The sequence below is a fragment of the Haliotis rufescens genome, unplaced genomic scaffold (genome assembly GCF_023055435.1).
Source record: "Haliotis rufescens isolate VD_foot unplaced genomic scaffold, xgHalRufe1.0.p SCAF_19, whole genome shotgun sequence".
Taxonomy (NCBI): Eukaryota; Metazoa; Mollusca; class Gastropoda; order Lepetellida; family Haliotidae; genus Haliotis; species Haliotis rufescens.
Window position 1 is genome coordinate 21,140,076 of NW_025963879.1, and position 17,332 is coordinate 21,157,407.

Here is a 17,332-nt window from a genome sequence, read left to right on the forward strand (position 1 = left end):
TGACGTACATTTGATTAATCCCAACTACAACATGTCTGACATCCTGTAAAAATTTATTTAAGAATAAATTTCAAGAAGTAGAAAAGTGTCGAATCTGAAATCCATGTAGTAATATTTTTTTAATGATTTTATGGCCTCAATATGCTTTGTGTTGATTATATATTTATGACTCTTGTGATCTGGAATTTTTCACTTATTTTGTGTCCCCTACTTACTTGAAATTTGAAAGTTTATTTTAAAATTGAAATACTCACTGAATTCTAAATGGATATGACTGCAGATAAATCATATTTATGGTTGTACGGCAGATAGTATTTTTCTTTTGAAAAACAGTTAAGTGAAAGAAAGCAATAGCCAGAATAAAATTACTTTTAAAAAAAACCTTTACTTTTGAAATGCAATTAATTTGTATGACTTTGATCTCAATTCCCTTGACACAAACAAGGTTTATTTTGTATGCACGTCTCGTAGAAATATTGTTTACTGCATCGACAAATGAATTTCACATTGATTTACCATTTTAATCCAAATATACATTGAAATATTTTGACTTGTAATCTCACAAGAACAAGTTTGAGAACATTCCAATGATCAAATCTCATAAACTGTGAATACGGTCCTGAAATACGCTTGTATTTTACACATCCGTCTTTCCTCGAAATCAGTGATTTATAGTCAGGGCATTTAAGGTTTTTACTTGGTTGAATTTTGTGTGTTTTTTCTATTCTTGTGTTCTGTAATATCAATATGTATCCCCTTACATTTAGCTATGGCTGTAACTTTATCCACGAGGTTGTATGTAATTGAGGTTCCATGTTTTAGGGGATGTTATTGACCCAGTGGACTGTCCCAAATCGGTGAGGGATCATGGGATGGATGATGTCCGTTTACTTAAGTACCGTATTCAACATGCTTTGCTGGCTTCTGCAACTGGCATAAGCATCCCTGAGTGTATTTTGGTGGCATAAGACATGCCGTATCGGCAATTAATGCCTCCTGTAGCCAGACTGTGTGGACCATGCATGATGGACTCTCATGCTGTAGAGGGTGCCTTGCTGTATTGTTACTCCAACTATAGCCAGAGTCAGGGAAATGTGCGCCCAATGCGCCCAAATGTATAGAATGGATGCAGAAAAAGTATATATTGCATCCCAAGGGACAGACAGTAATATTCATTGTACATTGGCAAGAAATACTGAGTTCCTGAAATTTATGTAATTATTAAATCTTACAGTACAGTATACTACACCATTTCATTACTTTACAGGACACTTATATTTCCTGTAAGGACCCATGAAATACTCTAGTTTCCTAGGTTGAGGTAACACCCTGCAGGGTGTACATGTCTGATGGGATGGAGACACATGCTGTGTCGCTGTTGTATAAATGTCCCCTATAGCCAGGCTGTATATATGTGACATGGAGTCACATGCTGTGCCCCCGTGAAGATCTGGGGTAGAATAGATCTTCAGCAACCCATACATGCCTTTACAGGCGACTATGCTTGTCGTAAGATGGGATAAGCAGGATCAGGTGGTCAGACTCGCTGACTTGGTTGATGCATGCCATCGATCCCAATTGCGTGGATCGATGCTCATGATATTAATCACTGGATTGTCTGGTTCAGACTCGATTATTTTCAGACCGCCATCATATAGCTGGAATATTGCTGAGTGCGGCGTTAAATAACCAACCAACCAACCAACCAATCACATGCTGTGTCGCTGTTGTATTCATGTCGCCTATAGCCAGGTTGTACATATATGACATGGAGCCACATGTTGTGGAGTGTGTGTTGCTGTTGTATTAATGTCCCCTACAGCCAGGTTGTACATATGTGACATGGAGCCACATGCTGTTGAGGGTGTGTAACTGTTGTATTAATGTTCCCTATAGCCAGGTTGTACATATCTGACATGGAGTCACATTATGTGGAGAGTGTGTCGCTGTTGTGTTCATATCCCCTACAGCCAGGTTGTACATATGTGACATTGAGCCACATGCTGTGGAGAATGTGTCGCTGTTGTATTAATGTCCCCTACAGCCAGGCTGTACATATATGACATGGAGCCACATGTTGTGGAGTGTGTGTTGCTGTTGTATTAATGTCCCCTACAGCCAGGCTGTACATATCTGACATGGAGCCACATGTTGTGGAGTGTGTGTTGCTGTTGTATTAATGTCCCCTACAGCCAGGTTGTACATATGTGACATGGAGCCACATGCTGTTGAGGGTGTATCGCTGTTGTATTAATCCCCCCTACAGCCAGGTTGTACATATCTGACATGGTGTCACATGCTGTTGAGTGTGTCGCTGTTGTATTAATGTCCCCTACAGCCAGGTTGTACATATGTGACATGGAGCCACATGCTGTGGAGAGAGTGTCGCTGTTGTGTTCATATCCCCTATAGCCCATGATAGCCAGGCTGTACAAATGTGACATGGAGCCACATGCTGTGGAGAATGTGTCGCTGTTGTATTAATGTCCCCTATAGCCAGGCTGTACATATGTGACATGGAGCCACATGCTGTGGAGAGTGTGTCGCTGTTGTGTTCATATCCCCTATATCCAGGCTGTACAAATGTGACATGATGGAGTTGCCTCACTGTTGTATGCATGTAGATTTAAACTCACTCCAGGTTGACTGAGTTGTTTATTGGGAAGATAGCTCCTGGCCCTCTGTGTTGCTCATCATGTGAAGGGGGCGGTCGGGTAACCTAGTGGTTAAAGCGTTCGCTTGTCACGCCGAAGACCCGGGTACGATTCCCGACATGGGTACAATGTGTGAAGCCCATTTCTTGTGTCCTCCCCCCCCTCACTCATCATATGAAGGATCTGGTTCTGATTTCCCAGAAGTTTACAGTTTGTGAAAGCTGTTGTTGGTGTCAACCGCTGTGATATTGTTTCAATATTGCTGAAAGCTTGGATGACGATGTGACATCTTCTGGGCATTCGGTGTGTTCATAAACTTAGTACTGGAGATTTGTGACAGTCAGAGTGGATGTTTCTGTGAGTCCTTTGATCCATCCTGACTGATCCCTGAGTACTTGAAGGAATTATTTTGTAACCATTGTCATCCCCATGGGGCATTGTACAGAGTGATTTGTTAAAAGCTTCTCTTCCCTCAGTAAGTCAGCCACACACTCACTCACATTCATGTACCCACCAATCTATCCATCTGCCCATCAACTTTTCCTCCCTACCTCCCTCCATGATCTGTTCGACCGCCTCTGGTAGAGCATCCGGCTGGAGAGCTTAAGGTCCGGGGTTCGATACCCGGCTTTGTAATACCAAAAGATGTACAAAGATGGTACTTGTTGTTTTCCTGTCTAGGGGCTAAAACAAGGACTGGTCGGCTTGGAGTAAGAGTTGTCTGAGTTGGGTATTCCTGTTAAACTGCGGTATGGTATTTCAGTGGGATGGCACTACAAAATTGGCATTAATCCAGAGTAGTACAAGCAACAACACACACACGCACGCGCATCCATGTCACTATATAAATGCCATAATCTTGGACGCGGTGTTAAATCCAATTTCACCTGCCCTTCATCTGTTCATCATCTATCCACCCAGCCGCCCACCAATTATAAGACCCATCCATCCATCCATTCAGTATGATTCATCCAATAACACCTACCCATCCATCCACACACCGTTCCATTCACCCACCTTCGAACCATCTATCCATAAGCACAACCCATCCATCCATCCATCCATTCAGTATGTTTTATCCAATTACACCTACCCATCCATCCACACACCCTTCCATCCACACACCTTCCAACCATCCATCCATAAGCACAATCCATCCATCCATCCATCAATCTATTTTTTACCCCACCAACCCACCCATTAGCCCCTCCATCCATCCATCCATCCATCCACCCATCCACCATCCATCCATCCATCATCCATCCATCCATCCATCCATCCAGCCAGCCAGCCATCATCATCCAGCCATCCATCATCCATCCAACATCCATCCATTCGTCCATCATCCATCCATCCATCCATCATCCATCCATCCATCCATTACCCCACCAACCCACCCATTCATTCACCCACCTAAACATGTCTTCAAAGACAAAATGAAATAACCACCACACCATCTTCCCATCTTCCATCCAACCATCACCCCACCACACCATCTACCCATCTTCCATTAAACCATCACCGCCAGTGTCTGCAGCCCAACAATAATTCATTTCTAGCATCCAAGGCACTTTATACACCGAATACGGTACATAGTCCGGCACAGTGGGGAGCCTGGTCTATGGGTACCTCTCCCTTACTGCTGCCACGTACAGTTATAATTGCAAATGAGGTTTCACTTGTACTTTAGCTGTAAGAGGGTGTCGGATTAAACAGCCTTCGTTGCGATGCCTCGTGAGCAGCCGAGTCAATAGGTTAGAACCAAGTTTTCATAGTTCAGTGTGAAATGTATTGAGCGTGAATGGATTAGATAAGTAGGTTAATGCCTACATTTATAGATATATGTAACATTGGGGATGTGTTTGCACCTTCAGGACAAACTGGTTCAGTTGGTCAACCCAGTGGGGAGCTGGTGCAGAAGAAGGCCACACAGTCAATGGCTTACAGATTTTCTGTTACATAAATTTTGGAAGGTTGAATTATAATAACTGTCATTTGGTGTTGTTTTTGATTATATTTTAAATGAATTACATACATTTTGATTGTCATTATAATAGAAAAAAATTAATATCAATTTGTTTGCAGTTTGATTACAATTTTTACAGTATTATGTATATTTTATCAATTGTAATTACTCAAGAGTGAACAGTTTTTCATGGTATATGTGGTTATATTTGTTATTTCTCTTATCTATGAAAATCAAAACTCAGGCAAATAAAAAGCCTTTGAAGTTTTTTAAATTTTATTTTGTAATAATGGCTTTTGGCTGCAGTTTTTATCTGTGTGTGTGGTGGGGGGTGGGGGTGGGGGGTGGACATTATAAGTGATCAGCATGTCCATCTGTTTTGATGATTTGGTATTTGGTATTTTTTATAATTTTTTAAGACGAGAAGTTGGACTTATACTGAAAATGGGGGAAGTGCTCGTTTCTGAAGAAGAAATCCAAAACGGTAGAATATTTCTGGTTGAAACATGCTATACAGATCAGTCTATTGGAGAACTGGTTCCTTTTGGTGATTTGGAATTTTTGCTGATTTATTCTATTTTATCACAACAAGTTGGACCAATACTGAAAATGAGGGTAGTGCTCGTTTCCAGATCAGAACTCCAAAACCGTTAAATATTTCTTGATGAAACTTGTTATACAGTCTAGTGTAGAGTGTGTAGTGATGAAGTGATGCCTTTTGGTGATTTTGGATGTTGAGAAATAGTGTAGACCATTATTTTCTTCTTCACTGAACTGATGGTATCCTATGGCATTTAACCCAGAGTCGGGTATGAGTGAGTAGTTGAGCTCCATTTCCGAGTTGCACCATAACAGAGGGATATGTCATCTTCTGATGACTCTTGTATCATAGGCAGTTTGGCAGGGTATATAGGTTTTAACAGGGAGTCTATATGTTTTAATAGGGAGTGTATATACGTTTTATATATTCCCTTAATTAAGTAAGTTGATTATATCTATTTAAATAAACAGAGTGCTGCCAATACAAATTATAACAGCAGCTGGGGTATCATTACCATGGCCAGCAGCACAGAGTCTTGTGCGGGTCAGTGGGTTGTAGTTAATGCCAGAGAATGGCCGGTTGGCCACTGAAGCTTAACTTTGTGGATGAGGTGCGGGATACTGCAGTCTGACCATGTATGTAACGTAACACGATACATTGCAGTCTGACAGTGAGGGTTAAAGATAGTACGCTTTCTGTTAGTCGGGACTTGACCCTCGGACAGCGGCTAGGCAGGTTGGCTCTCTTACGCCTCAGAGATCCTGCTTGGCCATACTACTATGTAGTTATATAGACATATTAAGATCACGAATAAACGTTGTGGACCCACAGACGGACTTGTGTGTTGTCATAAGAGAAATATCCGGTAGAGCACCAACGTCTACCTAGGATATCCTAGGATACTTGTTTGTATTAAAAAAACTTAAAATTAGAAGAAAAGTGATGCAGTCCCAGTCACTCATGCTTGTTTTAAGAGACATTCTGATTTGGATATATTATGTTCTGTGTGAATGAATGTTGTAACCTGTTCATCCCACAATCCATATTATGAAGATGATGTTTCGGCTCTCGGTATTCTTCAGCTTTATATGGGAGCTGTTGATGCCATTGTCTCATAATTAAATTTCCGTTGTGTTCATTGAAATTCCTGTATTCTGATAAGCTGAATTGGTCACGTGTTATTGCACATTGGTTTTTCGATTCATACCTCAATGAACCGAAAAAAATACAGTCAATCCTTAATTGAACTTCTTTTTGAGATGTTTATAGAGGGATTAAGCTCCGAAAATTGACAGCCTAAGCAAAGTCCCCAAGCACCATTTTGTTTGTCAGTTTGCTCAGTTGTTATTAGTGGTGTCTAAAAATACACAGACAATGGCAATGATTACAAGGAGAAGTCTGGAAATAGGCACAGACTGTGGATTTTGTTTGCTTGTTTGATGTTGAACGCTGCCCAAATCTGTATTCCAGCTATATGACGAAGACCAGTCAATAATTAGGTCTGGACCAGACAATCCAGTGATTGATATGATGTTTGTTGTTTAATGCCACACTCAGCAATATGCCAGCTACATGATGGTGGCCTGTGAATAACTGACTCTTGACCAGACAATCTAGTGATTGACATTATGAGCAACAGTCCATGCTGCCGGTGTGCGATGACATGCAATGAGCCAAGTCACTGACCATCCGATTTGAGACTGGGGAGAATACCAGTATATGCGACCCGTGAAGATCCGGGGTAGAATAGGTCTTCTGCAAATACGCTTGCCGTGAAAGGCGACTATGCTTGTTGCAAGTGGCGACTAATGGGATCAGGTGGTCAGGCTCGCTGACTTGGTTGATGCATGTCATCGTATCCCAATAACATGGATCGATGCTCATGATGTCAATCACTAGACTGTCTGGTCCAGACTCTCGATTACTTACAGACCGCCGTCATATACCTGGAACATTGCTGAGTGCAGCATTAAACAACAAACAAAACAAATAATTTACAGACCACAGTCATATAACTTGAATATTGCTGAGTGCGGCGTTAAACAACAAACAAACCAGTATATGTCCTTCTATAAGGGCACAGTAGTAGTTGAATCTTCATGGTAAAAAAATCAGTGTTTTAGATCTGTATGTAAATCAACTTAAACTGTAATTATAAGGATGGCAATCATGTCTCAGACAGATTTCATAATGAAAGTTGGCTGTTGCAGTGTACTAATATTTGGTTGGTGTTTTTCTCCAGTGCATTCCGACGTATATAAGGTTGAATATGTTTGTGGGGTGTCACTGGCATTGTCTCTCAATTAACTAGGCAAATTGAAGTTATACCAACTTAGGATGAGGTTGTGTTATTAAGTGATAACACTATAGACTTACTGGATTGGCGAGCAGCCGCTCACATTGAATATCGTACATGTAAGAGCTCTCATTTTCTTGAAAAAACAAGTTTGGTCAGCTTATTTTGTCTCAGACATTTTATGGCCAAGATATTCACGATAGTGGGGAAATCTGTGAAAAATCGTAAAATATCTGATTGTTCACTGAAGGTCAATATTGTGTTAGCATTGTTATTTTGGGGCTTCAATGGAAGGATAGTCCCCAGTGCATGCAATGCCACATGCTTGTAGTAGACATGAGTAAGATGGGAAGGCATGCAGTATCACATGCTTGTAGTAGACATGAGTAAGATAGGAAGGCATGCAGTACCACATGCTTGTAGTAGACATGAGTAAGATAGGAAGGCATGCAGTATCACATGCTTGTAGTAGACATGAGTAAGATAGGAAGGCATGCAGTATCACATGCTTGTAGTAGACATGAGTAAGACGGGAAGGCATGCAGTACCACATGCTTGTAGTAGACATGAGTAAGATAGGAAGGCATGCAGTATCACATGCTTGTAGTAGACATGAGTAAGATAGGAAGGCATGCAGTACCACATGCTTGTAGTAGACATGAGTAAGATAGGAAGGCATGCAGTATCACATGCTTGTAGTAGACATGAGTAAGATAGGAAGGCATGCAGTATCACATGCTTGTAGTAGACATGAGTAAGATAGGAAGGCATGCAGTATCACATGCTTGTAGTAGACATGAGTAAGACGGGAAGGCATGCAGTACCACATGCTTGTAGTAGACATGAGTAAGATGGGAAGGCATGCAGTACCACATGCTTGTAGTAGACATGAGTAAGATGGGAAGGCATGCAGTACCACATGCTTGTAGTAGACATGAGTAAGATGGGAAGGCATGCAGTACCACATGCTTGTAGTAGACATGAGTAAGATGGGAAGGTATACAGTATCACATGCTTGTAGACATGAGTAAGATAGGAAGACATGCAGTACCACATGCTTGTAGTAGACAGGAGTAAGATGGGAAGGCATGCAGTACCACATGCTTGTAGTAGATGTGATAAAGATGCGAAGGCATGCAGTATCACATGCTTGAAGTAGACATGAGTAAGATAGGAAGGCATGCAGTATCACATGCTTGTAGTAGACATGAGTAAGATAGGAAGGCATGCAGTATCACATGCTTGTAGTAGACATGAGTAAGATAGGAAGGCATGCAGTATCACATGCTTGTAGTAGACATGAGTAAGATAGGAAGGCATGCAGTATCACATGCTTGTAGTAGACATGAGTAAGATAGGAAGGCATGCAGTATCACATGCTTGTAGTAGACATGAGTAAGATGGGAAGGCATGCAGTACCACATGCTTGTAGTAGACATGAGTAAGATGGGAAGGCATGCAGTACCACATGCTTGTAGTAGACATGAGTAAGATGGGAAGGCATGCAGTATCACATGCTTGTAGTAGACATGAGTAAGATAGGAAGGCATGCAGTATCACATGCTTGTAGTAGACAGGAGTAAGATAGGAAGGCATGCAGTATCACATGCTTGTAGTAGACATGAGTAAGATGGGAAGGCATGCAGTATCACATGCTTGTAGTAGACATGAGTAAGATAGGAAGGCATGCAGTATCACATGCTTGTAGTACACATGAGTAAAATGGGAAGGCATGCAGTATCACATGCTTGTAGTGGACATGAGTAAGATTGGAAGGCATGCAGTACCACATGCTTGTAGTAGACAGGAGTAAGATAGGAAGGCATGCAGTATTACTGTAATCATTAGTGCATTCTGCACCATGTTGTGATATACATGAATTAGATTGGGGTGTGATTCTTACAGTGGATAAGAAGTGTTCTGTGCTGCAGGCAGCAATATTCCAGTGATATCATGGTAGCCCACATGTTGATAAAGGATTTTTAAAAAAGAAGTGCATTTGTGCCACCCATGCTTCATCCCCCACTCTTGGTCCTCCAGTGTGTCCTGTAGATAATGAGCCTAGCAAGACAAACCAGTGGTTGATATTATGAGCAATGATCCACAAGGTCGACATGATCAGGGTACGGTACAAAGCTGAGGGCACGGGTGGCCAAGTCGTCTTAGGCACCACGATTCGCTGTGCAGAATTGCGTCCTTTGGGCACGCCAGAAACCTATGATTGCGGGTTCGAATCCCGGTTCGCCCCGATTATGTTCCTAGGTTTGTCAGCACCATACCCGTGCCCATGGGTTTCACTGAAGTGGTAAACGTCTGAGACCTGCATCACTTCGGGCTTTCCTCCGGCTTTAAGCTGACATGCCGTGATATAACTGGAATACTGTTAAAAGTGGCGTTAAACCCAACTCACTCACTCACTATTGGATGGGCAACTTTTAAAACATGCATGGCCAATAGTCAGGTTGTTTTGTTTTTTTTAGATTTAGTTGATAGGAAGAAGGATATGAACAAATATTGCATTTGGATAAGAACCTGATATTAATGTATAGCAGAAAACCTGTAATATTTCTTCCATGTAGATCAACAATGCTTGATCAGCTGATTAAATGATAGTGTTATCAACTTTGGCTGTAAAACTGATTGCTGTTTGGCTCAGTTTGTAGTCTACATCCATTTACATCAAGCAAGATTTGAATGTGACTTAAATTTTCAACTGGGTGTGACGCATGTTGGTTATTGAATTTACTAATACAGGGTTTGCCCTAGACTTTAAAAATTGGGAGTCATCATGACCCCCAACTTTTCAAATTAGGAGTCTAAGTCTGTTGCATTCCAATATGTGGAATTTTGTCTCAACTGGCAACTTTTTATCCAGACTGGCAATTTATTGACTTGCCAGTCCAGTTGGAATTTATCTGAACTTTAAACACTGACATTCTGCAGACGTTCCATGAAATACTTTTCAAAGCAATCCTGAGCACTCATACGCTTCTATCAAATGCAAATAATATGCATATTGTATTTGTTTTTTCAGCGTGTGTCAGCGATGTGTCCGGAAAATGGACCACCATTGTCCATGGGTGAACAACTGCGTTGGCGAGAACAATCAGAAATATTTCGTACTTTTTACCGTGAGTATATATCTTCTGCTGACTTCTGTGTTATATGTTATGCCAGATTACCAGGATAGTCAGTACTTACCATATTCGACATAATATGCGCCTCGCTCTGATAAGTGCCCACGGCGATATTTGCTAATATATTGGCTACTGAACAATCCCAATTAGCACCCTTTCCGATTGATCAATGTACAAAAGACTTATTTATTCGCTTATAATACACACTCGTGTGTTATATGCACCCTTACTTATGGACATGCAATTAAATTCTATAAACATTTCAGGCTGTCAGCATAAACCACCAAATTTATCTTCAACTCTGTTTTCTTCACCAAAATAATATTCTAATAATAGCCCCCTTTTCCAAATTTTGAGAGCACCCTGGGCACTTATTACGTCGAATACGGTATATGTCTGAAGTGAGCTTGTTGGGTTTGTACAGGCTTGAAAAGGCCTTCAGGTTTAAGGTCCCTCTTGAAAAGCCTTGAAAGTCACCAAAATAGCTTGAAAAACCTTGAATTTGAACAAAATTGTCAAAGAAATTATTATAAATCACAAAAATATGTACCAAGGTTGTTTAAGTGTGACTTAGCACAGTGATAGATTTGTGTGCAGTGTTTTGAAATTGGCTCTAGTCCCTTAGTCCTTGCCAAATTGCCAAAGTTTAGGTGTCGTTAGCTGGTTGGTTGGTTGGTTTGTTGTTTAGCGCCACACTCAGCAATATTCCAGCTATATGACGGCGGTCTGTAAATAATCGACTCTGGAACAGACAATCCAGTGATTGATGTCATGAGCATCGATCCACGCAATTGGAATCGATGACATGCATCAACCAAGTCAGCGAGTGTGAAGGTGTCATAAGGACTAGTAGAAATTTGCCATTATTAAGGGATTATGTTATGCTTTACATGTATTTGTTATATGTTGGCCATGTCAGTGCATTATTGTTATGTTGATATCTTACTGTCCTCTCACATCAGACATCTTCCTGAGGCAAGGGAGTTAACAGACAATAAAAGACTGGTTTCAACCCTTGCCAAACTTTGGCTTTGGCTAGTTTGGCTTGACTAACGAGTCTATGCACACTCCAATCAAAATAGCATAGTAGCATTGACATCCAGTTTGTAAACAACATAGCGACTGCCGTGCAGATTTTGGACGATTGCAGGATTTGCAAAGCATATGTGCCATCAACTGGGCATTGACAGATATTTTCCAAAACTTTTTATGTTTTCATGGACATAACTCATAATATCTACTGGTGGTGCTTCGATTGAGCCACAAAATTCCAGCCTTGTTCGGCAAGGTTGGAAACTATAAAAGTCGTCATTTAACTCCCTTGCCACAGGAAGATGACATCAGGCCTCATTACAAATCCCGCCACAATCTCCTAAATCCTCAGTTTGGAAATTTTAATCTTATCAAAAGTAAACACATACAAAACACAAATATACTTCAGTAGTACACACTTTGGAGTGGAGATGCCATGGCACTCAGAAATGACAGAATATACAAAATATCCACAAGAATAATATTGTGTGACCTTTACTATTTACATACAGAACTGGCCGTTTAGCTTCATTTTCAAGATACAGAAATCAGTTATGCTGGTTGGAATACTTCGCTCAGTCATTTCGAGAACTAATGTTAGAAAGCTTAATGCTGATTGGCTGATTAGAAAGTTGACCTGAATGGAGGGCTTGTCAGATCTTCATGCAGAGAGTTATCATTCCTGAGTGAAACGTCTGATTTTGATGAGAATGTGAAAAGCCGTACTGAATTGCTCTCACATGAGGTGTTAAAAAATGCTTGAATTTTATAGAGTAACAATTACATTCAGTTATCCCTTAATCTCTTACGAAAAGGTTACCAATTTGTGCTGAGTTTGCCCTTTTTTTTCATGTAATGTTGTGGTCAATATTAAACTTGAAAGACAAGTCCTTGTTATAACCCAAATGTTAAAAGTTAAAGTCCCAAGATTCAAATACTACAGTTACAAATCTCAAGTACCCAATGCCCCTTTCAATTTAGAACACTGTGAGGAACTAAATCAGTAAATACCATGTTTTAGCAGTCAGTGCACTGGTGCACTGGTTGCCAAGAAAACTCAATTTAGTTATTGGTGTTTTTTTCAAATTGGATAGCATTTGGAGAAAATATGCTTGAAAAATGATGAAATTGCTTCTGATGGGCTGTAATAACTGTTTAATTTTTTATATTTTTTTTGTTTCAGTTGTATATTTGCTTGATATCCATCCATGCCTTGTACCTAGCCATCAATCATTTCATCAGCTGCCTGGGCAGTGACTGGAAAGGTATGTATCGGTAAATAGTTACTCACATTCAAATTCATTATTAACGCCCCCTAAATTGCCATGTGTGTATGTTTGTCTGTAATCATTTATTTGAGTGGGTGAAAAAAGTCAGAACTCGCCACCTACTTACAAACTTTATATAACTGGGCTGACTTGTCGATTTAATTGGCTTGATTATTTACGGGCAACTGTCATGTAGCTGGAATATTGCTGACTATGCAGTGAGGGAAATTGACACTAGTCCTATAGTCGTTACCAAACTGCCCAATAGTTAAGGTATCATAAGGACTTGTAGAAATTTGCCATTTTTAAGGGGTTTGCTGTATGTTCTCATTATAAGGACTAATGGACTAAAAATGTTTCTATTGCTGCTATGGCATTAAGCAACAAACTTACTAATCCAAGAGATGAAACTAAGGTGCTGCAACATTCATTGTTCAGAGTTGTGTCCCTTAGTCATGCCAGGATATGCTGGGCATGGGTTGAATCATATCATTTGCTTTGAATATGATCCTTGCTTCATCATCACCTATGACTTCTCATAGGGTATTGACTTTGTCCTACATTAAGCTGACTGGCTGTGAAATAACTGAAATACATTTTGAAACAGTTTGAAAACCAAACACACTGACTCTTCTATGTAATCTGTAAATATATCTAACCTCTAAATCATTCTAGGACCTACTATGTTGGCCCTATAATATATGGCAGAATCCGAACATGCAGAAGGAGTGTCATGAAAAGGAAATACAGAAATTTTATGAATTGATGAATATGATTTTTGTTATTAATTTCTTTGTATGGATACAGCATAGAGAAAAACAATTGTTATTATCATGACCAACATGGGGCTAGTTTTGTTGACAGAAAAGTGATGCTCTAAAAATGAAGTGATAAAACAAATATCCTTGAAATGTCTTGAATACTGGAATAAGAAGTTGTGAACATTTTTTTGGAAAATGTTCATGCTTGAAAAAATGCTTGTTAAATTGTGGGGTTCAGTAAAATATGATACAGTCCAATCCAATCACCCCCTCCCAGAATTTTACCACCACCATGCAGAGACGTTTACCTTGCAGTGATTGGACATCTCATGGACATCATATCATGTATTTTTCCTTTATGTCCCTGGGAAATGTTTTTGACACATTGATCAGTCATGTCAAGGGTCAAATGTCAAGGTCAAGGTCATTCTGAAGGTCAAGCCTGTAAAGAATGTTAACTAATAGACTTAAAAAAAAGCATTCTCCTGTGTCAGTGAACTTTGGTGTATGTCTTACTTACAATCATGGTGAAGGTCTTCTACAAAGTATGTTTGCCATTTTCACTGACCTGCCTTTGTTTGCAGATATTTTTTGAAATTCTTATGCATGTAGTGGTTATAGATTTAGAACACCTTTTGATAACAAGTGCTGACAATCTTATGATATAAGTAGGTCACATTGACCTAGTTTTAATTAGGTTTGTATGCTTGGGAATGTTCTTTAAGTAACTGATATTGAAGATAATATTCACTCTTAGTCATACACTCAAAGGTATTTTGTTCACAACAACTCAAGATGTTTTTACTGAAGTTGGATTAAATTTGGTACGTATCAGTGTCAGGGTGGAGCAGAGAAGTGGCAACGTTTTGAGTGACCTTCACTGAAGGTCACCGTATTTGTACTTTGTAGTTGGCTGGCTTCTTTGTAAACTGAACCAACCCCACGTGTTGGTATGATATGTTTGTTAGTTGAAATAAACAAGCATGTGATTGGTTGAATTTGAAGGTCAAGGTCTTTAGATCAGAAGTGCGTGTTACTTTCTTATTATGGTATCTGGAGGTATGGGACTGTTTTAAAGTTTTCTTGCAATAGGCATATGTTTTCCTACACCGGACGTGACATAAATGATGTCCTAAGAGTAGAAATGGTAGCTGGAGACAAGGTACTTGAATCTGGAATGAAGCAATGGTATCATTATGGACATACTGTGTGGTGGTGTGTGATAACTTCTACCGCCTTCTAGAAATGGTGATAGAGGGGCTTCTAACAAGTATTTGCAAACACCTTTTAACATGTACGAATGTACCTAGTAAGCAACGCTGAGCGCTATTATAATTTGTTGCTGTGATACCCCATGCGTGTCATAAAAGAACCTAAACAATGGGACAGGGTGGTTGCAGTGTGTGACTCTTCTGACTGTGTGTCAGTGTCCCCTACAGAGTATGTGTTGCTCATGTTATCAACCACTGGTTGGACTTGTTCAGACTCAAGACATACATGCAGGTCAGTGTGATGTAGCTCTGATATTGCTGATGTAAAACAACCTTCACTCACTCACTCAACATTAAGTAGTTCTAATTTGATCAAGGACTCATGGCCGACAGTGAACCATTCCTGAAAAGAATCCTTATGGAGCATGAAGGGTTACTCACTCACTCACTCTCACCAGGTCAGTTACAGAGCCTTGCTCCTTTTTCAACCCAATCTTTGGAAAGACACCCTGGATCCTCCTCCCATTACAGCTTTGTTTTGTGCTTTTGTTGTTTAACGCCGCACACAGCAATATTCCAGCTATATGACAGTGGTCTGCAAATAATTGAGTCTGAATCAGACAACCAAGTGATTGACATGAGCATTGATCTCGTTTGTTTGTTTGTTGTTTAACGCCGCACTCAGCAATATTCCAGCTATATGACAGTGGTCTGCAAATAATCGAGTCTGAATCAGACAACCAAGTGATTGACATGAGCATTGATCTTGTTTGTTTGTTTGTTTGTTGTTTAATGCCGCACTCAGCAATATTCCAGCTAATTGATGGCGGTCTGTAAATAATCGAGTCTGGGCCAGACAATCCAGTGATTGACATCATGAGCATCGATCGAATTGGGATACAATGACATGAATCCACCAAGTCAGCGAACCTGACCACCCGATCCTGTTAGTCGCCTTCTACGACAAGCATAGTCGCCTTTTACGGCAAGCATGGGTTGATCTATGCTATGCATCAACTAAGTCAGCCAGTCTGACCACCTGATACTGTTAGTTATGACAAGCCTAAGACCAATTCTAACCTGAATCTTCATGTGCGATTTTTATTGCTACGGCTACAAGTTTTGAAATTTTTCGTTTCACTGGCCCGTCAGCCAGACTGAAAAGCATCCGGAAAAGAAAAAAATTAAACATAAAAAGATTGGTTTTTATTATGTCTCCCGCTAGTAATATAGACCTAAATAAATAATGTTATATATAAATTCCATGTCTTCATCACTATCAGTGATTCAAGAAACCAGCTGCAGTTTTAACTCCACAGCAGAATGACTTTCATGTATAAATAATGATTGACATAGCTATTTTTATTTTTTTATATTGTGACCAACCTTGTGTGGAAAAGCTGGAATGAATCCCTGAAACATAAAATTTGATAATTGTGGCCTAAACAGTTACTGGTATGACATCCCAATGTGGCCCCCCATGCCTATTCTTTCATCAATAATTTATGTATAGGCCAAGGCTGCCTATTAACTCTCGTCAGAGCAGGGGTGGCCCATTCTTCAACTTGCAGGTAGCCTCCGTGGTCTAGTGGTAGAGCGTCTGCCTGGAGAGCGGAAGATCCGGGGTTCGATCCCCAGCCGCGTCATACCAAAAGATGTTAAAAGATGGTAGTTGTTGTTACCCTGTCTGGCGCTTGGCATTAAGGGGCTTCAACAAGGACTGTCCAGCTCGGAGTCAGTATACTGTGTCTGAGTGGGGTATTCATGTTAAACTGCGGCATGGTATCTCAGTGTGCTAGCACTATAAATTGGCATCAGTCAGGACTAGTACAAGCACACACACACACACGTGAATGCACGTTGCTATGTAAGTGCAATAATCTTGGACGCGACGTTAAACCCCATTTCATCCTTACCTCTAACCTGCCACAATTTGTGGTGTCCATTTGCGTGTGTGCTAGAATCCTTTGTGCGTTGGTTCAAATCCCAGATACACCCCGATAACGAATCTTAGTTGGTCAGCACCATAATCACACTATTGTGTTATTCCAAAGAAAAAAAATTAAAAGACCTGCATCATTTCAGACTTAAATTCCACATTTAACTGGGGCGGTCAGGTAGCCTAGTGGTTAAAACGATCGCTCGTCACGCCGAAGACCCGGGTTCGATTCCCGACGTGGGTACAATGTGTGAAGCCCATTTCTGGTGTCCCCCGCCATGATATTGCTGGAATATTGCTAAAAGCGGTGTAAAACCATACTCACTCACTCACTCACTCACTCTACACATTTAACTAGTCGATGCAGTTGCTTTTCATGCATGAGAATGATAATGAGTTTGAATCCATGATTTGCTCTGATTATGATTCTGGGTAGTCAGCACCATACCAAAAATACTGCTAAAAGCAGATGAAAACTCACTCACTTCCCAATAGCTACGAACTGCTTGGTTTTGCTATCACTCAAA

General features: G+C 40.4%; 1 protein-coding gene across 3 annotated transcripts in view; it reads left to right on the forward strand.

Moving 5' to 3' along the window:
- LOC124135291 (palmitoyltransferase ZDHHC3-like) overlaps positions 1 to 17,332 on the forward strand; it is a 95,294-nt gene that overhangs the window by 16,442 nt on the left and 61,520 nt on the right. For all 3 annotated transcript variants that reach the window (XM_048398990.1, XM_048398991.1, XM_048398992.1), the window contains 2 exons: positions 10,492 to 10,588; positions 12,810 to 12,891. In XM_048398990.1, the coding sequence (XP_048254947.1) occupies positions 10,492 to 10,588; positions 12,810 to 12,891 (179 nt within the window). The remainder of the gene's footprint in view (positions 1 to 10,491; positions 10,589 to 12,809; positions 12,892 to 17,332) is intronic.